General features: G+C 44.3%; 1 protein-coding gene across 2 annotated transcripts in view; it reads right to left on the reverse strand.

Annotated features, from left to right (window-relative positions):
• Positions 1-5248: 5248 nt before the first annotated feature.
• CES5A (carboxylesterase 5A) overlaps positions 5249-18290 on the reverse strand; it is a 23610-nt gene continuing 10568 nt past the window's right edge. Inside the window, exons 7-13 of one of the 2 annotated variants that reach the window (XM_006908847.1) lie at positions 17885-17989; positions 16407-16547; positions 14305-14373; positions 11179-11326; positions 7738-7887; positions 5565-5637; positions 5249-5480 (exon numbers count right to left, since the gene is read on the reverse strand). In XM_006908847.1, coding sequence (XP_006908909.1) covers positions 5249-5480; positions 5565-5637; positions 7738-7887; positions 11179-11326; positions 14305-14373; positions 16407-16547; positions 17885-17989 — 918 coding nt within the window. The remainder of the gene's footprint in view (positions 5481-5564; positions 5638-7737; positions 7888-11178; positions 11327-14304; positions 14374-16406; positions 16548-17884; positions 17990-18290) is intronic. The other variant, XM_025044634.1, reaches the window with a different exon arrangement.

Raw genomic sequence — 18290 nt, forward strand, 5'->3', positions numbered from 1 at the left:
CTTCAGGTCCTAGAACTGTGTAGAATCCAGGGAATCTAACCACCAGATTCCAACAGGAATCAGAAGCCTTGAGAGTGTCAATATAATATGATTTCTGTCCAGAAATCTAAGTGTCAAAAGGAGGACATTATTTGAAACTCAAGAAACGGCTGCAGTAACAGTGACCCTTGATAAAATCAATGCCTGGTCACCTACCTAGCAGCCATGATGGTAAACAAAGTTGTCCCCACCCTTATGTTATCAACCGACCATCAATGATCTATTTTTCCTATTGAGTAATTTATTTTCAGGAATGCAATTTTGTAAATCAATTGTTACATCTAATAAAACTAAGCAAGGAAACAGACAGTAATTAATAATAAAGTATAGCAGTCTTTCAGAAAATGCCAAGTATTGACATTAATATGGAGCAGCTGTAAATCTCGCATTCTGCTAATAAGAGAGCAAATTTGTACAACCCCTTTGGAAAACTTTTGGAGTGCCTAATAAAGTTGATGTTTGTGACTCCCATGCCCCAGCAAAGCCAATGGTAGATAAATATCCAAAAAAATGCATGCAGATAGCCACTAAATGACATGTTCTAGAATATTTATAATATTCTACTTATAATAACCTGAAACTGGAAACTATTCAAATGCCCAACAAGAGTAGAATGAATAATTTATGGCCTATTCACACAAATAATGACTCCACAGCAATGATGAAGAACAAACTACAACCAGATGCTATATAGAGAGTGTCATAACATGACTTTGAGAGAAAGAAGCCAGATGCAAGAGTACACGATTCAGTGTATACGAAGCACAGCACCCAGAAAAATGACAGCATGCTGCTAGAAGTCAGTTACCATTGTGGGTAGACGCGCACTGGGCAGGGCCTGGAACTGAGCTCGAGATGGTTTCCAGATGCTTATCATCTCCTGTGCCTTGCTCTGGGTGCTGGTTACACAAGCACAATCAATCAGTGAAAATTCATCAAGACACACTATATATTATATATTAATATATTACACATTATATTACACTATATATACTTATACTTTCTTATATGTAAGATCTATTCAGTTAAAAACTTAAAAATGTATACCAGGTCTTAAGAACTTATTATCCTAGAGAGGAGACAAGATCGTTAGAGATAAAATTACTGAAGACTATGTAAGTTATAGGAATAGAATAGAATAGAAAGAGTCAATGTGCAATTATTTTAATTAGTACCCTATCATATGTACTAACAGAAATTCTACTTAAACTTACCTAAAGCATATATTTACTATGTTGGCTCTTGTATATGAAAAGTCCAGGAAGTAAATAGAGTTTCAAATTTAATTATATAAAGGGGCCCAGATAGTTGATAGATGGATGGATGGATGGATGGACGGACAGATGGACAGACAGCTAGATGTATAGATAAATTCACCTTTTATCAATCATCCTTCTGTAAAGAAAGAAATCTATTTCCTGCAGGTCCAGGTTCAAAGCCATTCCTTTAGGCCTCCACGGTGTGCTCCAGCAACCTTGCCAACAGTAGCCATGCCACCCTCTCGGTTGGCCTCTGGCCACCACTGTGCATCCATGGTCGAGCTTCCCCCACAGCTTTGCTGGACTTTATCCTCCTGTCCATCTTTTAAGTCCCAACTTGAGCTCCATCCTGTCTATGGAGCACAGCAAGGAATCGTTTGGATTTTGACACAATCAAGTGACAAGGTAGGTTTTCCTCTCGCGTTCCTCCCTCCCCAAGGAATAAAATGAGGTGCACTCTTAACACAAACTTTCAGCAGAACACAGGGCTCTGACCCAATAGGTCTGTCTCGGCTGTGAGAAGAGAGGTTCATCTTGTTACCTGGGCAATGCCCGATAGGGCAGCTTCCCAGGTGCAGGGGTGAGCTCACCTCCCACTCTCTCCCCACCTCTGCCCAGGGAAAAACCTTGACTTGCAGCCAAGGGGGCCTGAGGCTGAGAGGGAGAAGAATTGGGCTTTGGGGTTAGACAGAAAGGTCCAGAGTCCAAAGCATCATTGAAGGAAGAGGAAGGAACAGGGGGCCAGAGGAGAAGGGGCTCCTCCGTGGCCTTCTGAGGTGGGCTTCTAGGGACTTGATGAAGAAGAACAAACATTAGGGGAGAAAAAAGCTGTTGGCCCCAGCCTCTGCTCTGCCTGTCAATTCAGTCATTGCAGTCAAACTTTTTAGGTAAAGAATTGTACTTTTCCCTTTTCCAAAGGTTACAGGGAAAAGGGATAAGGATAAATAGTATTGGTTGTAATTTAACTGTTTCGATTGGTTTTCTTTTCCTTCCAGCTCTACAGTATTACAAGCACCCCAGGAGCCTCAGAGGGGAGAGAAGCATTTTTCTCCTTTTATGATGCTGCCCTCTGCTGGACATTAGGAAATTCACAGGGGAAAACATTTGGTTTGTCTCTGGAGTTTTGTTTGGGTTTGATTTAGTGATTCAGGCCTAAGATTGTTTGGTGTGGGGAAAGATTTTCTGTAAAAAAAAAATAATAATAATAAGTGTTTAATTTACAATGAGAAAGAAATTAAGTGGTTTACATTTTTACAATGATGAAAAAGCAGAGATGACTGTGAAATATATGTACCTGTGTCGCTGATGAGTATGAAGTGACGTGACACTTCAGGGAAGTGAATTTATAGAAAAGGAGTAATTTAAAAAGGGCACTGCCTTGGACCCTGTCCGCCTTCTCTTGCAAATCCAGACACCAGAAATAATTTTAAAAGCTAAAAGTACTTATTCTCAAAGTCGCTCTACAAATTATGCCCACAAATGTGTAGGAGCGGGCTAAAGGCTAGAGAGATTGTCATGTATCCATATCAGGCAGAGACGAAAGCTGATTTTTAAAAAGATCCTCTAGCAACTTGGAAAACACAAATACCATGCTATCCACACTCAGCAGTTCTTAATCAGGGTTATGCATTGAATACCTAAAAATTGCAAAGATTGATTTTTCAGGTCCCAGACAAGAAGATTCTGCTTCGGGTGGACTGGGGTATGACCTGGGTATTGGAATTTTGGGAAAGCCCTCCCAGCGAGTCCCCTAATTATACCCCTAATAGAAAACTCTGAGTTAAATGAAGACAGCAGGGTGCCAAAGGGCATTCATAGATCACCTTTAACTCACTCAATAATACATCAACTGCACACGGACAGGAACAAAGAGAAAAGAGGACTTTGTATCTGGATGACTTTAAATATTCTGTCTCTTGCAAGACACCTACCAAAATTAGAACCACGCATTTGAGGATTCTGGGACTGCGTGAAGTACATAAATAATATGTGTCATGTTATTTCACATGATAGTATTTTAAAAAATGAGTTGAGTGGTGTTTTCAAGCTGTTAGTTTAGTCAAATATCAATGTAGAAATTAGCCTTCTGCAGCTGCGGAGGCAACTGAAGTTCCAGTTTGCTTGCGTGTGGCTCAGTCCCTCTTCCTAGAGTCATAAAGTGGCCTGAGTATCACTGATCTGCCCTTTCCACAAACACCCAGACCAGAGATAGCCTAGGACCATCTGCTGAGGGAGGGAGGTAGCCTGGCAGGAAAGACAAGAGACTCAAGGCCCAGTTTTGATCTGCTGCTAACTCACTGAGGGATCTTAGGGGACTCCTTTGCCTCCCCACCGATTACTATAAAATGAGAGGTTGGGGGTCTAAATTTAAGCACCCGCAGGGGTCAGATGATGTCTGTGAGTGAAACGGGCCAGGCACCAGCCTAAGGGGAATAGTGAGGCCTGTGGCGAGTTGAGAGCTTGTGCCTTTGTAAGGGGGTGGCCAGTGCTCAGCTCCTGCAGATTGCTCTACCGGGGTCACTGAGAACAGCTGTGCAGGTTGTGTGCTGCACAAGGGCACGATGTCAGAGGTGGTGTCCTTCACCTCACAGACATAGATATGTATCAATGACAGTTTCCTGGAAGATGTCTATACAGGGTTTTGAGGAAAGAATACCTTCTAAGATGCACGAAAGCGTTGTATGGACTGTCAGAAGCCCTGGTTACCACGTGAGAATACAGGTCTAACGTTGCCTGTTGCCAGATCTTCTTCTTTCTGTGTTTTTCTTTTTTTTCCCCTCTAAGTTGAAAACATGGCTTTTAATGTGAAATTCCCCTACATTAAAATTAGTTGGAAACTAATCCCAAAACATCATTTGACATTGTGATGGCTAAACAAATCACCTCTGGGGCCACATTCCAGCTATAGTTAGAGGTCCCTGACCCAGATAAATCCTAAGTTACTGCCATCTCAGAAACCCTCCTATCCTATGTACCTCATGTGTAATGTTGGGGCCATCACAGAGGAAAATGAATTACCCGGGTCAATTATATCAAGATATAATAGAGACTATACTTTTTAGAGGCTCTGAAAAGTAAAAGCGCAGCCTTTGAATGATGGTATATACGACCTCCCCACCTATCATCTGGTTAACTCTAATTCATCCTTCTTATTATCAACGTTATTTCTCCAGAGACAACGTCCTAAGACTTCCATCTAAATAAAGTTCTCCTGTTACGCTTTCTTAAAACACCTTGCTTTGCCGAGTGAACTTTTACATCATAAGATATTCATTCACTTGTGTGAATCATGGCTTACTGTCTGTTTGCTTATGAGATGATGGATTAGTCTGGACCTCATCAGGGACATATCTTTTCTCCTTGGTGTCTCTGACCTGAACTTGCTGCCTGGGGTTTGACTTCTGGGTTCCTGACCTTGGAGGACGTCTGGTTTCCATGGCTGGGAAGGAAGCTCTCTGGCTTGCCTCCCTCCCCCTCATCTCTGAGCCAGTGATGTTCAGGACATCAGGCTTGGCTGGTGGCTGAAACCTGCCTGGATTGCGGTTGGGGGCTCAGATTTCAGATAACGCACACAGATACATTCTCTGATAGACAGTCCACTTCCTCTTAGATAATGGGGTTGGGGCTAGAGTTTTCGGCCCAGAATTAAATTCTATTCCTGTACATATTTTACGTTCTGATTTTATTTCATAGGCATAACAAGATCATTATTATACCAACTAATAGGCCAGCCCTCTTGAAGATTTATCGAAGAAATCTGGTAGTCCTTAAGGCCAACTGCATTTCTTGATACTGAAAAGAATTTCCTAAGGATCATCCATCCCCAAGTCAGTAAAAGATCAGCTCAAACAGCTCATTCCATAAAGCAGCTAAAAACAGAATGAAGCCAATGAATGTGGGAGAAATTGCAGAAGGAGAAGGAAAAAACAAAATCACACAAAGCTAACTTCTCAAGGAGCAAAAGCGAGAAAAAAAGGTAAGAGCAGAGAAAGAAAGATTAAGGAGGAAAGAGGACCAGGGAGCGCTCCGGAAGTGGACATTATCAGGGGGACAGTCTTCGTCCAAAACGCCACCTCCATCTCCTTGAGTCTCTGTCCCACACTCAGGTTCAAACCCAGCTGCAGGTACTGCTCCGCGTGATTGTAGGCTGGCCACAGAGGCAGGCCTTCCCCGTTAGGGTCCCTGGGAGTGAGAGCAGAGGCAGCGGTGAGATGTTCATCCTTGAACACCCGGTTTGTGGCGGGGGTGTCCCGGAGGTTTACTTACCCGGTCCGAGCAAAGTTGGCCCAGTATCTCATCATCTTCCTGCTCAGCAGTTTCTCCTCTTCTGTGGCTCCTTCTGAGGAGGATAATCACAAAACTCGGCTCGCACAAGGAATGCCAGACGCCCAAGACGTCTCACCCTTTGATGACTCTCTCACATCTCTCTTCCGGCTGGATCCTCACCAGCCTCCCAAGCCATTTTACTTATGTTGCATTTGCAGATACTGAGGCTCACGCCCAGGGTCACGGCTTCCACATGGCGGAGTCCAAACACACGCCTTCCTTGTCTACCTGATGTTCTCCCAGGCTTTCCCACGAGGCGGCAAGTTTCTTAGAGCGAGAGGGGTCGCCTCTCTGTCTCTCTGTCTCTCTCTCAACTGATTATTGTATCTCTTGATTTGAAAAAATAATACTTGCTCAAAGTACAAAATCCCAAATGCAGAAAGAGCATCTCATGGAGATCCGTTTCCCTCTCATTTCTCTCCACGGCTACCAGCCTCAGAGGCAACCATCGCTACCAGCTTCTCAAGTGCCCTCTGAAGGCTGCTAGACGTGTACAAGAGTTTATGTGACCATGTTTTTACACACATAGTAGTATAATGGACATATATTCAGCATGTTCCTTTCTGGCTAAAATTCCATGTAGGACATAGTTCCACAGTGTCGCCTATAGAGCTTCCATTTTTTTTTTTGCCATTTAATGTTCTCTATATAGAGTTATATGTAATTATATATAAATACACCATTAGTGTATCCAGTGCTCTATTAATGGATCTTTACATTATTTCCAAACTTTTGCTGGCAAAAGCAATGCTTTAGGGGGCACATCTATGTTTGCATATGTGGAAGCATAACAGCACAAAAAAATCCCAGACATTGAATTGCTAAGTGCTATAAGGACTTCAAATTTTTGTAGTTTTCCATTGATTTGTAAAGTTGTCTGTTTCTCCGTACCTGCTCAAATAGTAATTTAAAACGTATTGTTCTTCCCAAACTTGACCAATGAAAAATGATTCCTCAGTCAAGTTTAGTTTGTAGTCTTTTTGTTGTGAGTGAAGTTGAGTGGATTTTCCTGCTTAAAAGATTTTTTTTGTTTCCTTTTCCATAAACTTTCTATATCTGTTACCCAGCTTTTGACTCAGTTGTTCCTTTTCTCTACGATTTTAGGAGCTCATTAGATATCAGGAAATTTACCCCTTGACACGTGTCATTCATTTTTTCCAATCTGGAGAGTCCATGTGGCCATCAAATACTACGGTAATACTATACTGTACATCAAACAGTACATCAAATACTCAGTAATGGTTGCCGAGTAACGATAATAAAAACATTTATTAAGCAATAACTGTGTGCTTATGAGAATTATTTCATGTAACCCTCATGACAACCTAGGAGGTAGTTCTGTTATCTGTGTTATAAGAATAAACGAAGCAACGAGTGAACCGCAGTGCCCAGATACACTCTGTCTGAGAGATTCTGTCCTTACCTTCGAGAGGCCAGCATGCACTGGTTAAGAGCCTATATTGCACTATTTTTTAAACGAAATATTGTAGTGATATCTCCTGTGTGTAGTTCCTATAACTTTTATTTTTATTGATAACCTCATCTGATTGGCTTATTCTTTCGGGCACTGAACAGGCCATTAATTCAGGAATAAATGAGCTAACCTCACTGATAACAGTTCACACGCATTTACATTAGATCACCTGTATCTGGACCACTTTGGGCTGAAATTATGAAAAATGAGGTCCTTGCCTTTTAAAGCCCTGGGTGGTAGCCCCATGGGAGAGTTCTGAAAAGGGCAGGAAGGGTGAGTCCCGCAGGCAGAGAGATGTGAGAAAGTGGTTCTCATCTTTTAAAAGATTAGATTGCACGAGAGTCCCCCAGTGCCCACCTCCATAAGCAAAGAGAAACATTCATCAAGCAAACTTGGCAGCTCATTTTCATCTTAGTTTCTAAAAATACAAGTGGAGAGGGGGCCATTTTCCAGGGGAAGGTCATGTTTGTAAACCATAGATTAAATAAGCAAATGAAAACCAGTCCTCCGGGTTCTCCTGCAGCTTTGGGGCAGTTGAGGGGCTTGGTGCTAACAGTGGGGAGTCGTGTGTTCCCCTCAGCTACCGCACGCTCACGTTCCTGCAAGCGCAGGAGCCCGAGGCAGCTTCCCCTTCCTTACCGAACATGACAACGTCACCCTTGAGGAAGGCGCCTCCGAAGACGAAGCGAATTTCATCAGAATGATCTGCTTTGACGAAGGCTGGCTTCGTGTCCTTAAAGCACTGGGGCCGGTGCTGGAACTCGTAGAAGTAAATGGGTGCGCCAGCATCTGCGGAGATGTAGAAAAGGGTCCAGGCCAGGCATGCAGGCGGGGGAGGCGAGACTGTTCCTGCCTCCCTACCCCTCTAATCCTGGATTCAAGAACCAACGGGTGGGGCAGCCCAGAGACAAGAGGTGACTCGAATGGAGCTAACTTCCCTCTCCCTCATTTGAGGCCTGCTCCAGAGGCCCTGATGACAGAGAACTCACACCCCTCAGGGCAGCCTGGAAGGTCAAGAGTTCTACTAAAAAAAAGCCCTTCGCACCAATCCAAGATCTACCTCCTGTGATGACTTCTCATTGGCCCCAGTTTAACTGCCTGGAGACAAACAGAACAAACTTATTTTTTTCTCTATGGGATCATTGCAAACATGCTTACGAAGTCTCCCCTTAAAGCACACATACAAACATACATGTGCACACACAAACATATGCATGCACACACATACAAATGCATGAGCACACACATGGGCACACACGAACATACATAGTCTTGGTCTCACCTTCCCCTTCAGTCACTGGCTCATTCCTCTAACTCCCTTCTAGAAAAACCCCACAGTACAGTTGCCTTATACTCATTATCTCTGCTTCCTCTTCTCTCATTTTGTCTTTTAATTGCAGTGTCATTTATGGACAATAAAAAGCACAGACTGGAAGCATACGGTTTGACATAAGTTTTTTCAAATGTAGCCACATGCATGTAACCACCGCCCTAGTCAGGACATGTAACCATCACCCCAGAAAGTTCCCTTGTGTCTCCTTCTAGTCATCTACCAAGACACAATGTTTTTATTTCGCCTATGTTTGGCCTCTGCATAAATGGAACAACACAATACATACTATTTTGGTGTCTGGCTTCTTTCATTTAGCATAACGTTTTTAAGGTTCATCTCTATTGTAGTGTGCATCAGTACTTCATTTCTTTTTATGGTCAAAGAATAATCCATGGTGTGGATAGACCACATTTTGTGTTGTTTATTCATCCATCCGTTGATGGACATTTGAGTTGTTACCACTTTTCAGCTACTCTGAATAAGGCTGCTGTGAATATTTACGTACAATTTTTGTTTTCAGTCATCTTGGGTATATCCATCCCCAGTTGTGGAACTGCTTGGGTTATGTGGTAATTCTACGTGTAACATTTTGAGGAACTGCCAAACTGCTCTCCGCAACGAGCACACCATTTTACGTCTCCGCCAGCAGCAGATGAGGGCTCGTTCCTCCACATTCTCCATAGCGCTGTTACTTTCCGTTTGTGTTTCTGTTCCGTTGTTTGTTCTTTTACTACAGCCACCCTCGTGGCTGCGAAGTGGTACCTCGCTGTGGTTACGATTAGCATTTCCCTCATGACTAACAATGTTGAGCATTTTCTCACGTGTTTATTAGCCATTTGTGTGTCTTCTTTGGAGAAATGTTCATTCGAACCTTTGCTCATTTTTGAGTGGAGTTGTTTGGTTTTTGTTGCTGTTGTTAAGAGTTCTTTATAAATTCTGATTAATAGACCCTTATCAGATATGTGATTTGCAACGATTTTCTTCCATTCTATCGGTTATATGTTGTCCTTTGATATAGAATAGTTTTTAATTTTGATTAGGTCCAACTTATCTATTTTTTTCTTTTTTAATTTATGCTTTTGTGTTATATATAAGACTCCACTGCCAAATCTGAGGTCATTGAAATTTGCCCCTATGCTTTCTTCTAAGAGGTTTATGATTGTGGCTCTTATATTTAGGTCTTTGAACCATTTTGAGTTAATTTTGGTTTCCAGTGTGAGGGGAGGGTCCAAGTTCACTCTTTTGCAGGTGTCATCCAATGGCCCCATCACCATTTGTTGAAAAGACTATTCTTTCCCCCATTGAATGGTCTTGGCAGCCTTGTCGAAACAATAGACCACAGATATATAGGTTTATTTCTTGATTTTCAGTTTTGTCTCACTGATCTGTATGTCTATCCTGTGCCAGTTCTGCATTGTCTTGATTATTATTGCTTTGTAGTAAGTGAGTTTTGAAATTAGGAAGCGTTAGTCTTCTAACTCTGTTCTTTTTTTTTTTTTTCTTCAAGATTACATTGGTTGTTTTGGCTTCCTTGAAATTCCAAATGAATTTTAGGATGACCTTGTCCATTTCTTCAAAAAAAGGAGATTGGCATTTTGATAGAGATTGCATTGAATTTAGGGATTATTGCCATCTTTATAATACTAAGTCTTCCAATCTATCAACACAGGATGTCTTCCTGTTTATTCTTTAATTTCTTCCAACAATGTTTTATAGTTTTCACTATACAGGCCTTGTATCTCTCAAGTATTTTATTCCTAAGTATTTAATTCTTTTTGATGCTATTATAAATGACATTGTTTTCTTAACTTCATTTTTGAAACATTCATTGCTAGTGTGTAGAAATAAAATCGACTTCTGTATATTGATCTTGTATCCTGAAACTTTGCTGAATGTATTTATTTGCTTTTATAGGTTTTTTTTGGTGTGTGTGAATTCTTTAGAATTTTCTATATATAAGATTATGTCATCTGTGAGTAGGATAGTTTTCCCTCTTTCTTTCCAATTTGGTTTCCTTTTAATTTCTTTATCTTGTCTAATTGTCTTGACTAGCATTCTAGTACAAGGTTAAACATTAGTGGTGAGAGATGACATCTGATCCTGATCTTAGGGGTAAAGTTTTCAGTCTTTCACCATTAAGTAAGATAGAAGCTGTGGGTTATTCAAAGAAGCCCATTATCAGGTTGAGCAAGTTCCCTTCTATTCCCGGTTTGTTGAGTTTTTCATCATGAACGTGTGTTGGCTTTCGTCAAATGCTTTTTCTGTATATATTAAGATACTCCTGTGTTTTTTCCTTTATTTTCTTAATATGGTATATTATTGATTGATTTTCATAGGATGAACCATCCTTACATTCCTAAGATAAATTTCTAGATCACAGTGTACATATTCCTTTCAATATGCTGCTAGATTCAGTTTTCTAGTACTTTGTTGAGATTTTTTTACATCTATACTCTGGAACACTGGCCCCAGAAAATCATGGGGATGTGGGAATTTTCTACATGGTCCTGAAGCAGGGAAAAGAACAGAAACAAGAACTGATCAACATTCCTGAACCCTGAAAGGCAGGGGACTTGCAAAGGTCAGTGCGCAGGGTTATATCTCGGACACCCTTGGGAGGTCTCTCTCAGTGAGGGAACAGAAGGGCGGAGCAGGGGCCAGTCAGCAGGCCACAAGGATCCCTGCAGCCACTGGCCTTGCTGGGCTGTGGCCCTGCAGGGAGTGGGTGAGGATGCTAAGAGACTCACCTCTGTGATACTGAGCTGTGACGAGCCCCGGGACCACAAAGAACATATCTCCAAGCAAGTCGAGCAACCTGTTTCGTATTTCAACCAGGGAGTGCTTGTTGTAGAAGTATTCATCAACCAGAAGGCGTAAATACTGGGGAGGCATGTGCTGTAAAAAATCACAGGCACAGGAGGTCTGGGTCAGTGACAACAGCCAATAAATTAAGCATCTGTCTGTGCAGGCTCGATTCCGAGTGCTTCACATGCGTTGTCTCGTTTAATCCACACGGCAACTCTGTGATGTCAAAAGTAGCCCCATGTTACAGAATAAGCAACTGAGACCCAGAGAGGTTAAGTGCTTTGTCTAAACAGGTGGAACCATGATTCTTTCACAAGTCTATTTGCATCTAAATCCCATGCTCTTAATTATAGTACACACATGGCTCTGAAATGTTTCAGAAACGGCCACCCCTGGGCTGAGCTGGCTATATCATTTGCAGGGCCCAGTGCCAAGTGAAAATGTGGGGCCTCTCGTTCAAAAATGAAAAGTATTCAAGATAGTGACAACAGGACATTCAGCCAACCGTAGGACCCTTCTGAGCACGAAGATGCACACCCATGAGGCTGGCCCTGCTCCTGGCACCAGCAACGCCTCCGGGCCTTCGCTATTTGATCTAAACTAGTCCCCGGGAGTTCCCTCGTCTGTGAAAAATGGGTTGCTCAGAGGGTGACGTGAGAAGCAAACAGAAGAGCACGCTGCCTGGCATGGAGCAGGCCTTCAGTTCCGTCGGTCCCCGGAGACCATCGCCAAGTCCTTCGGCAGGGGGTCCCCTCCTCGCTGTGACCTGACACCAGGCCATCTCTTAGTATGCGATCCCTCAACTAGACCCCGGCACAAACACCGGAGGGTGGAAACTAAATTCATGAAGGTTCGGGTCTGTCACGTAGGTGCTGTTCCTGGGGGGGATCTGATGCTCCAGGGAATGCTGGGACACGTTGTTGCACCTCAAACTCCTGATCTAAGACAGAGGCACAGCCCTTCACAGGTTTCTGTGCAATTTGGAGGTGCCATGTATCATATCAGCCAGCACTGCTCAGACTTGCCTCAGGGCCTCCGAAGCCCGCCTGCTTTCAATTGGGCCCAGAGCAAGTGAGCGCTCCGTAGCAAGCCTGGGCTGTGGTGCAAGTGCCCTGCCCTTCTTGGACCATATGACCAGCAGACCCCTCAAAGCTCGAGGGATCTGAGGTGGGTACAGATGCTGTGTGGAGCCTGTGGAGAACCCCACCAGGGCAGTCACAGGGCAGACTCCTCGGTTCTGGAGCAAGGCTGTGCCATCTGCACCAGGGAACAACTAACCATTTGAAAAGCACCTCCTGCCCCGCTACTGGGTCCTAGGAGAGACTCACGCCCACCCTCACAGTCCTCCTGCACCTTCCTGCATACCCTTCTTCCCAACCCCAGGACCTGGCTCAGATGCCTTCTCCTCTTAAAATCCCAAGACCCAGATCAATGGTTTCCTCCTGCGTGAGGCCATCTCCAACCAGTCTGAGAGGTTCCACTGCCTGACCTATGTTAAATATCTCTCAAACCTTGGTCTCAACTCATCACCGGGCAGCCAAGACTCAGCCAACATTGCTTCTGAGCCTTAGGGCCTGAGGGGTCCCCTGCCTCTAATGGATGTGGAATCACGTCGCCCTTTGTTCCCAGCCCCTGGGATGAACTTGATATTCTATCCGTCTCACTTAAAAGCCGCACACGCCCTTCCCTGCTGCAGCCAACCACTTTGAGCTCTTCATGCTTTTCTGCTCCTAACTGGTCCTCTTGGTCTTCTGGCTCCTCTCGCTCCTGCTCCTCCATCAGCCAGACAAACCTAACTCATTCTCCAAAATGCTTCCAGGAGGGAGCCACCTGCTCCCTCCTGTGGGCGCCTCAGGGTCTCTCTCGGACACCCCTCTGCCCTGATTTGTATAGCCATGCACTGAAGTTGCTTGTCATATCCGTCTACCCTAAAAGTCTACAGGTTCCTCAAGTGCGGGGTGGTGGTGGTGGTGCTGGTGGTGGTGCATGCTTATCATTGTGCCCCAGTGCCTAAGGGCATGTGGACTCTCAATAGACATTTGTTCAATGAATAAATGAATGGAACAAACCTGGTACAGAATACACACTGAATAAATGTTTAGGGGGAAAAGGAAGGAAGGAAGGAAGGAAGGAAGGAAGGAAGGAAGGAAGGAAGGAAGGAAGGAAGGAAGGAAGGAAGGAAGGAAGGAAGGAAGGAAGGATGGAAGGAAAGAAAATTTGTATTTGAGGATGTAGAGCAGTCCAAACAAGAAAACTTGGACACTAATGTTAGGCGTTTGACAGCAATGGACAGATGAGGTGGCCTTTCCATTGCCAAGGAGAATGTTAAACTTGCTGAAGAGTCCTTCCTTTCTTCTGAGGATATACTTCTTGGCCTTGACCTCAGTGGAGACCCTACTATAGGACAAGCAAAATAACCTCTTTTAGAAGCCAAAATGCAGGTCTGAAGTTGACATTGCATCTTTAAGGAAGGAAGGAAGGAAGGAAGGAAGGAAGGAAGGAAAGAAGGATGGAAGGAAGGATGGAAAGAAATCCATCTCTAATCCTCATGTCCAGGATGTATTTGTGCAGGGAGTGAATGAATAAATGGTTAAATAATGGTCCTCGGTATTGCTAGATCCCTGTACAGTATGTACTGGCAGGTAGTAAACACGAGTCCCTAGTTTCAGGTGAGTTTCAGAACTCAGAACTTTTCAGGTTGTAGATCGGTAATTCAGTACGTATGCTGCATATTATGTAACATGCCGGGGAAGCAGCACGGTGGCCCCTTCATTATGAATAATGAGATAAAGAGAATGAAAGTGTGGGAATAAGAAACACTAATGGCTGTATCAGTCTAGGTCAAGTTTGGCTGCCATGTAGGTTACAAAAAGCCTCTGGGTTTTCAGAGTACTTTGGATTTTGAGTTTGTGGATAAGGGACTATGGAACTCCACCTAAAAGATCTATTGAATAAATGAATGAATGAGGAACATCTATATTGCCAGCTCCCACCCCTGAGAGTGATCCAGGGAGGTTTGTTAAATGACAATGACTCTACGAGAGTCACAGTTGCCCAAGCTCACTCACCAGGATTGTGTGTATCAAGCGCAGGGTGAGAGACTTGTTGGAGTCTCCGAAAATCTCAGGAATCTCCTTCTGTGGAGAGAAGCAGAGTACTTCGTCAGCACATCACGTCATCAGAAGGGAGACCGGTGTCTCTGAGGGCCCAAGCACCCTCCTGTCAGATGGGAGGCTGAGAGGAACAGGAAATCTTTCGGCCCCCAGGGGACCCTATGTAGGAGCAGCCTCAGTGAGTGAGTTAAGCAACAAAATTTCTTCTTTTCACATTTGATAAAACGTAGCCATTCCCTGTCATCCCTGTAGACCTGTGGGACCTGAGTGGCTGCCCTGTGAAAAGGCCATGTTGTGGGCTGAGTTGTGTCCCCCACCAAATTCCCATACTGAAGCCCTAACCCCAAGACCTCAGAATGTGACTGTGTGTGGAGACAGGGTTCTAAAGAGGCGATTAAGTTAAAATGAGGCCATTAGGTTGGGCCCTAATCCAACTGACTGATTTCCTTAAAAGAGGAGGAAATACGGACACTCAGAGGGACACCGGGGATGTGTGCACACGGGGAAAAGACCATGTGAGGACACTGCGAGAAGGTGGCCACCTGCAAGCCGAGGAGGGAGGCCTCAGAAGAAACCAAACTGGCTAGCACCTTGATCTTGAACTTCTCAGCCTCCAGAACTGTGAGACCATGAATTCCTGTTGTTTAAGCCCCCAGGTCTGTGATTAGTTATGGCAGCCCTAGCAAACTAATACAGACCACGACTTGGCTTTGACACGAAGATCAAAGAGAGGCCAGAGAATCTTGAAACCAGTGTATTACTGGTCTCTTTCTAAAGACTCTGCAATCAGGGCCTCTGAGAAGCCAGCACTTGGCCGGCGGCCAGTGAGGTGGGTAAGGACATGGGCTCTGCTTGGTACATAGTGAGAGCTACGAGTAATTATTTATGAAATGACCTTGCCCTGGCCAATGTTACGGTTTAAGAAAGAGGGGGCATAAATACTATTCACTTGTCAAATGAATTTCCCTGGTACATTTTCTGCTGAAAATATCAAGGTTAAAGAATCACTGAGGTAGATATTTAAACGTATCCGTCTCTTGGAATCTGAGGGAATCCCCGGAGTCATTCAAGTTATCTGCAAGTATATTCTAACTACTAAGAACCCTCTCTGTCTGTTCAGGAGCTGGGATTTGTGGCCACCAACGAGTCTTGTAATGCGACAGACCTATGTGTTTCATAACCTCGTTTCCCCCAGCTTGAGAGGAGGAGGTTGGCCTACATCAATGAGCTTTGATGGCACTCTGAATTTGAGTACTCCACTCTTCCGAGGACAGATAAAGGTTTATTTCAAACATGGAGGGTCTTCTCAAAACATGAGGTCAAGAGATCGTGGCTCCTTTTCAGCATTCAGGCCTCGGCTCAGATGATCCTTCCTTGGAGAAGCTTTGCACAGCCACACTTCCTCCTGCCTAAAGAAGCCTTCTCCACCCCATTTATATCCTTCACAGCACTTATCGCTCACTGGAACCGTCCTTCCAAACTTGCATTCCATCTGTCTCTCCCCTGGAGAATGTAAGCTGGCGGAAAGCTGGACCCATGGACTCGTTCGCTATTAAATGCTCGGTTTTTATAAGAGCTTAGGGCACAGAGTAAATGCTCAGTTCATTCTTGTTGAATGAATGAAGTGACTCAATGATTTTGCAACTTGCACAAGCTTAGAGAGCATTCTTGGAAATCCGAGTGCCAGAACTGAGGCTGGGTGTGAAAGCGTAAAGGCCTGAAGTTTTCAAATCTACACGGATTTCATCTTTGAAGGAGTAACTGTGCTTATTTGAAACAGCCATTGGTAATGCTTTGAACAAATCTCAAATGGGTCTCCTCCTAGCTTAGTGTTTCATAGAATTGTTTCTTATGACATAGAACTATACGAAGAGCAGGGTGGAACTTGCTACAGCTGACCCCAACTCTCAGATACACTCCTTCAGAGAGATGAAAGATGACCACTGTATACCTGACCGTTGGGCTTCATCGCTCACAATGCTTGGTGTCATCTACAGGAATGTCTCACTGTGCCTCACTGTTCAAGGAGCCACAGGAGGCGCAACCAGAATTCTTACCATGGGCAGCAGGAAGCCACACTCGTGGTTATTGACTCCGATGATAGAAGGAATTGAATTAAATGTTTTTCGAGTCAATAGTTTTAGAGGCTCATCAGGAAAGAAAAAACCGTCAACCACTCGAGTGAAAGACTTGGTTTTCTGAAACAAGAATAGAAAAATCAGACACTGTCTCTGTTCACCAAATCTGCTGTCCCCAAACCCTAGCCAACCTGAGCCAACACACTCAAGCAAAATTCATAAAGAAAGGAAAAATAAACCACACATGGTCCATTCCAAAACATCTGTGCTGGCTGGCCAACCCTGCCACTTCCTTTGGCAATGGGGCTCAAATTCTCTGTGCCTTAGTTTCCTCATCTGCTAATCGGGGATAATAATAGTATCTACCTAAAAAAAAATTGTAGCCTAGGATGGTGGTTCTCCGAGTGTGGCTCCCGGACCAGCAGCATCAGCATCACCAGGGAATTTGTCAGAAATGCAAATTCTCAGGCCCCACCCCAGATGTACTGAACATGGAACTTTGGGGATACAGTTCAGCCAACTAAATCCTCCAGGTGATTCTGACGTTCAAGTGTGGGAGCCACTGGCCAAATGCATTGGGCAGAGATGGCGAGGGTAGCAGGGTTCATATGAGCATCTTCCTGAGATGTCTTCCTCACCACTGTGTCTTGGATCTGGCTGGGTAGCTCTTGGGTCTCAGGAAGGAACGCCTGGCTCTATTGATGGTTTTTGTTTTGTTTTGTGTTGTATTTTTGGGTTCCTGTTAGGGAGTGGTGGTAGGAGGGAGCACACAAAAGAGCTTTTGCCCGACATCAGGTCGAGGACTTGTTATCCACATCTTGGAGTCCAGGAGAGCTCACAGCAGATCCTTAATCCATGCCAAATAACTGTTTAACAACTGTTGGCATTTGACCTTGCTCTTCCAAGGACTATTAGAAGAGCGAAAGGGACAAACAAGACCATCCAGTTCAATGAATCATCCAGTGATGGAAATCTGTCAGCGGTCATCTGGACTCTCTGCTTGCATACCTACAGGGGTGGGTATCTCCCTGCCTTCTAAAGGAGCAGATCCCTTTTCTGACAACTGAGTTTTTAGAAAGTTCTTGATCATACCAAGCCACAATGGCTTCCTAAGAGGACTTCCAACTCTTGACCTTAATTTTAGCTTCTGGGGCATGTAGAACAAGTTTGGTCTCCCTTCCCAGCCAGATATCTTTAATGACTTAGAGACAACTTTTGTAATTTGTATTTTGCTGGATCTCCTCTAGGCTAAGCAGGCACCCCTGGCCCATAAAGTTCCTTAAATTGCCTATAAGGGTTCTATGTTCCACAATTTTGCAGCCATTACTATGATTCCCCAGCCCCCATCTTTCTAAGCCCTATGCTAAAACAAATAAGAGAGCGGCAGGATTTGGGCTACCACTCCTCCATTCCAAAGGCCTGCCCCCCTGGCCCCCAAACCTCTCCTCCTGCTTCACCTGGTTTATGCCTAGCAACTCCGTGGAGGATTTTGTCCTCAGGCACTGCAGCAGGGCCTCGGAGTCCGCCACGCTGCAACCGCAGATATTCGCAACCATCTGCAACTATTTCCAGAGAAGGACCAAATCAGAACACAGTGCTGAGAGCCTCCAGGAAAACAAAAGTTGCAAAGAGTCCTCGATCCAGCCACGGGCTGGTCCTTCATGCACGAAGCCCAGCCCTCTGCCTCTCCCCAGTCCCATGGAGCTGTGGCGGAATGGACACTGAGGTCAGCTTGGCACTGCATCATCCTTAAGAGAGTAACGTCTTTTTTTTGTCTCTACACCAGTTTCACTTATTCTTGACCCTCTTTGTCATCTTTAGCAATCACTGGAGCTGAGGGTGGGGATTCGTCAGCCTGTGGCC

The sequence above is a fragment of the Pteropus alecto genome, unplaced genomic scaffold (genome assembly GCF_000325575.1).
Source record: "Pteropus alecto unplaced genomic scaffold, ASM32557v1 scaffold123, whole genome shotgun sequence".
Lineage (NCBI taxonomy): Eukaryota > Metazoa > Chordata > Mammalia > Chiroptera > Pteropodidae > Pteropus > Pteropus alecto.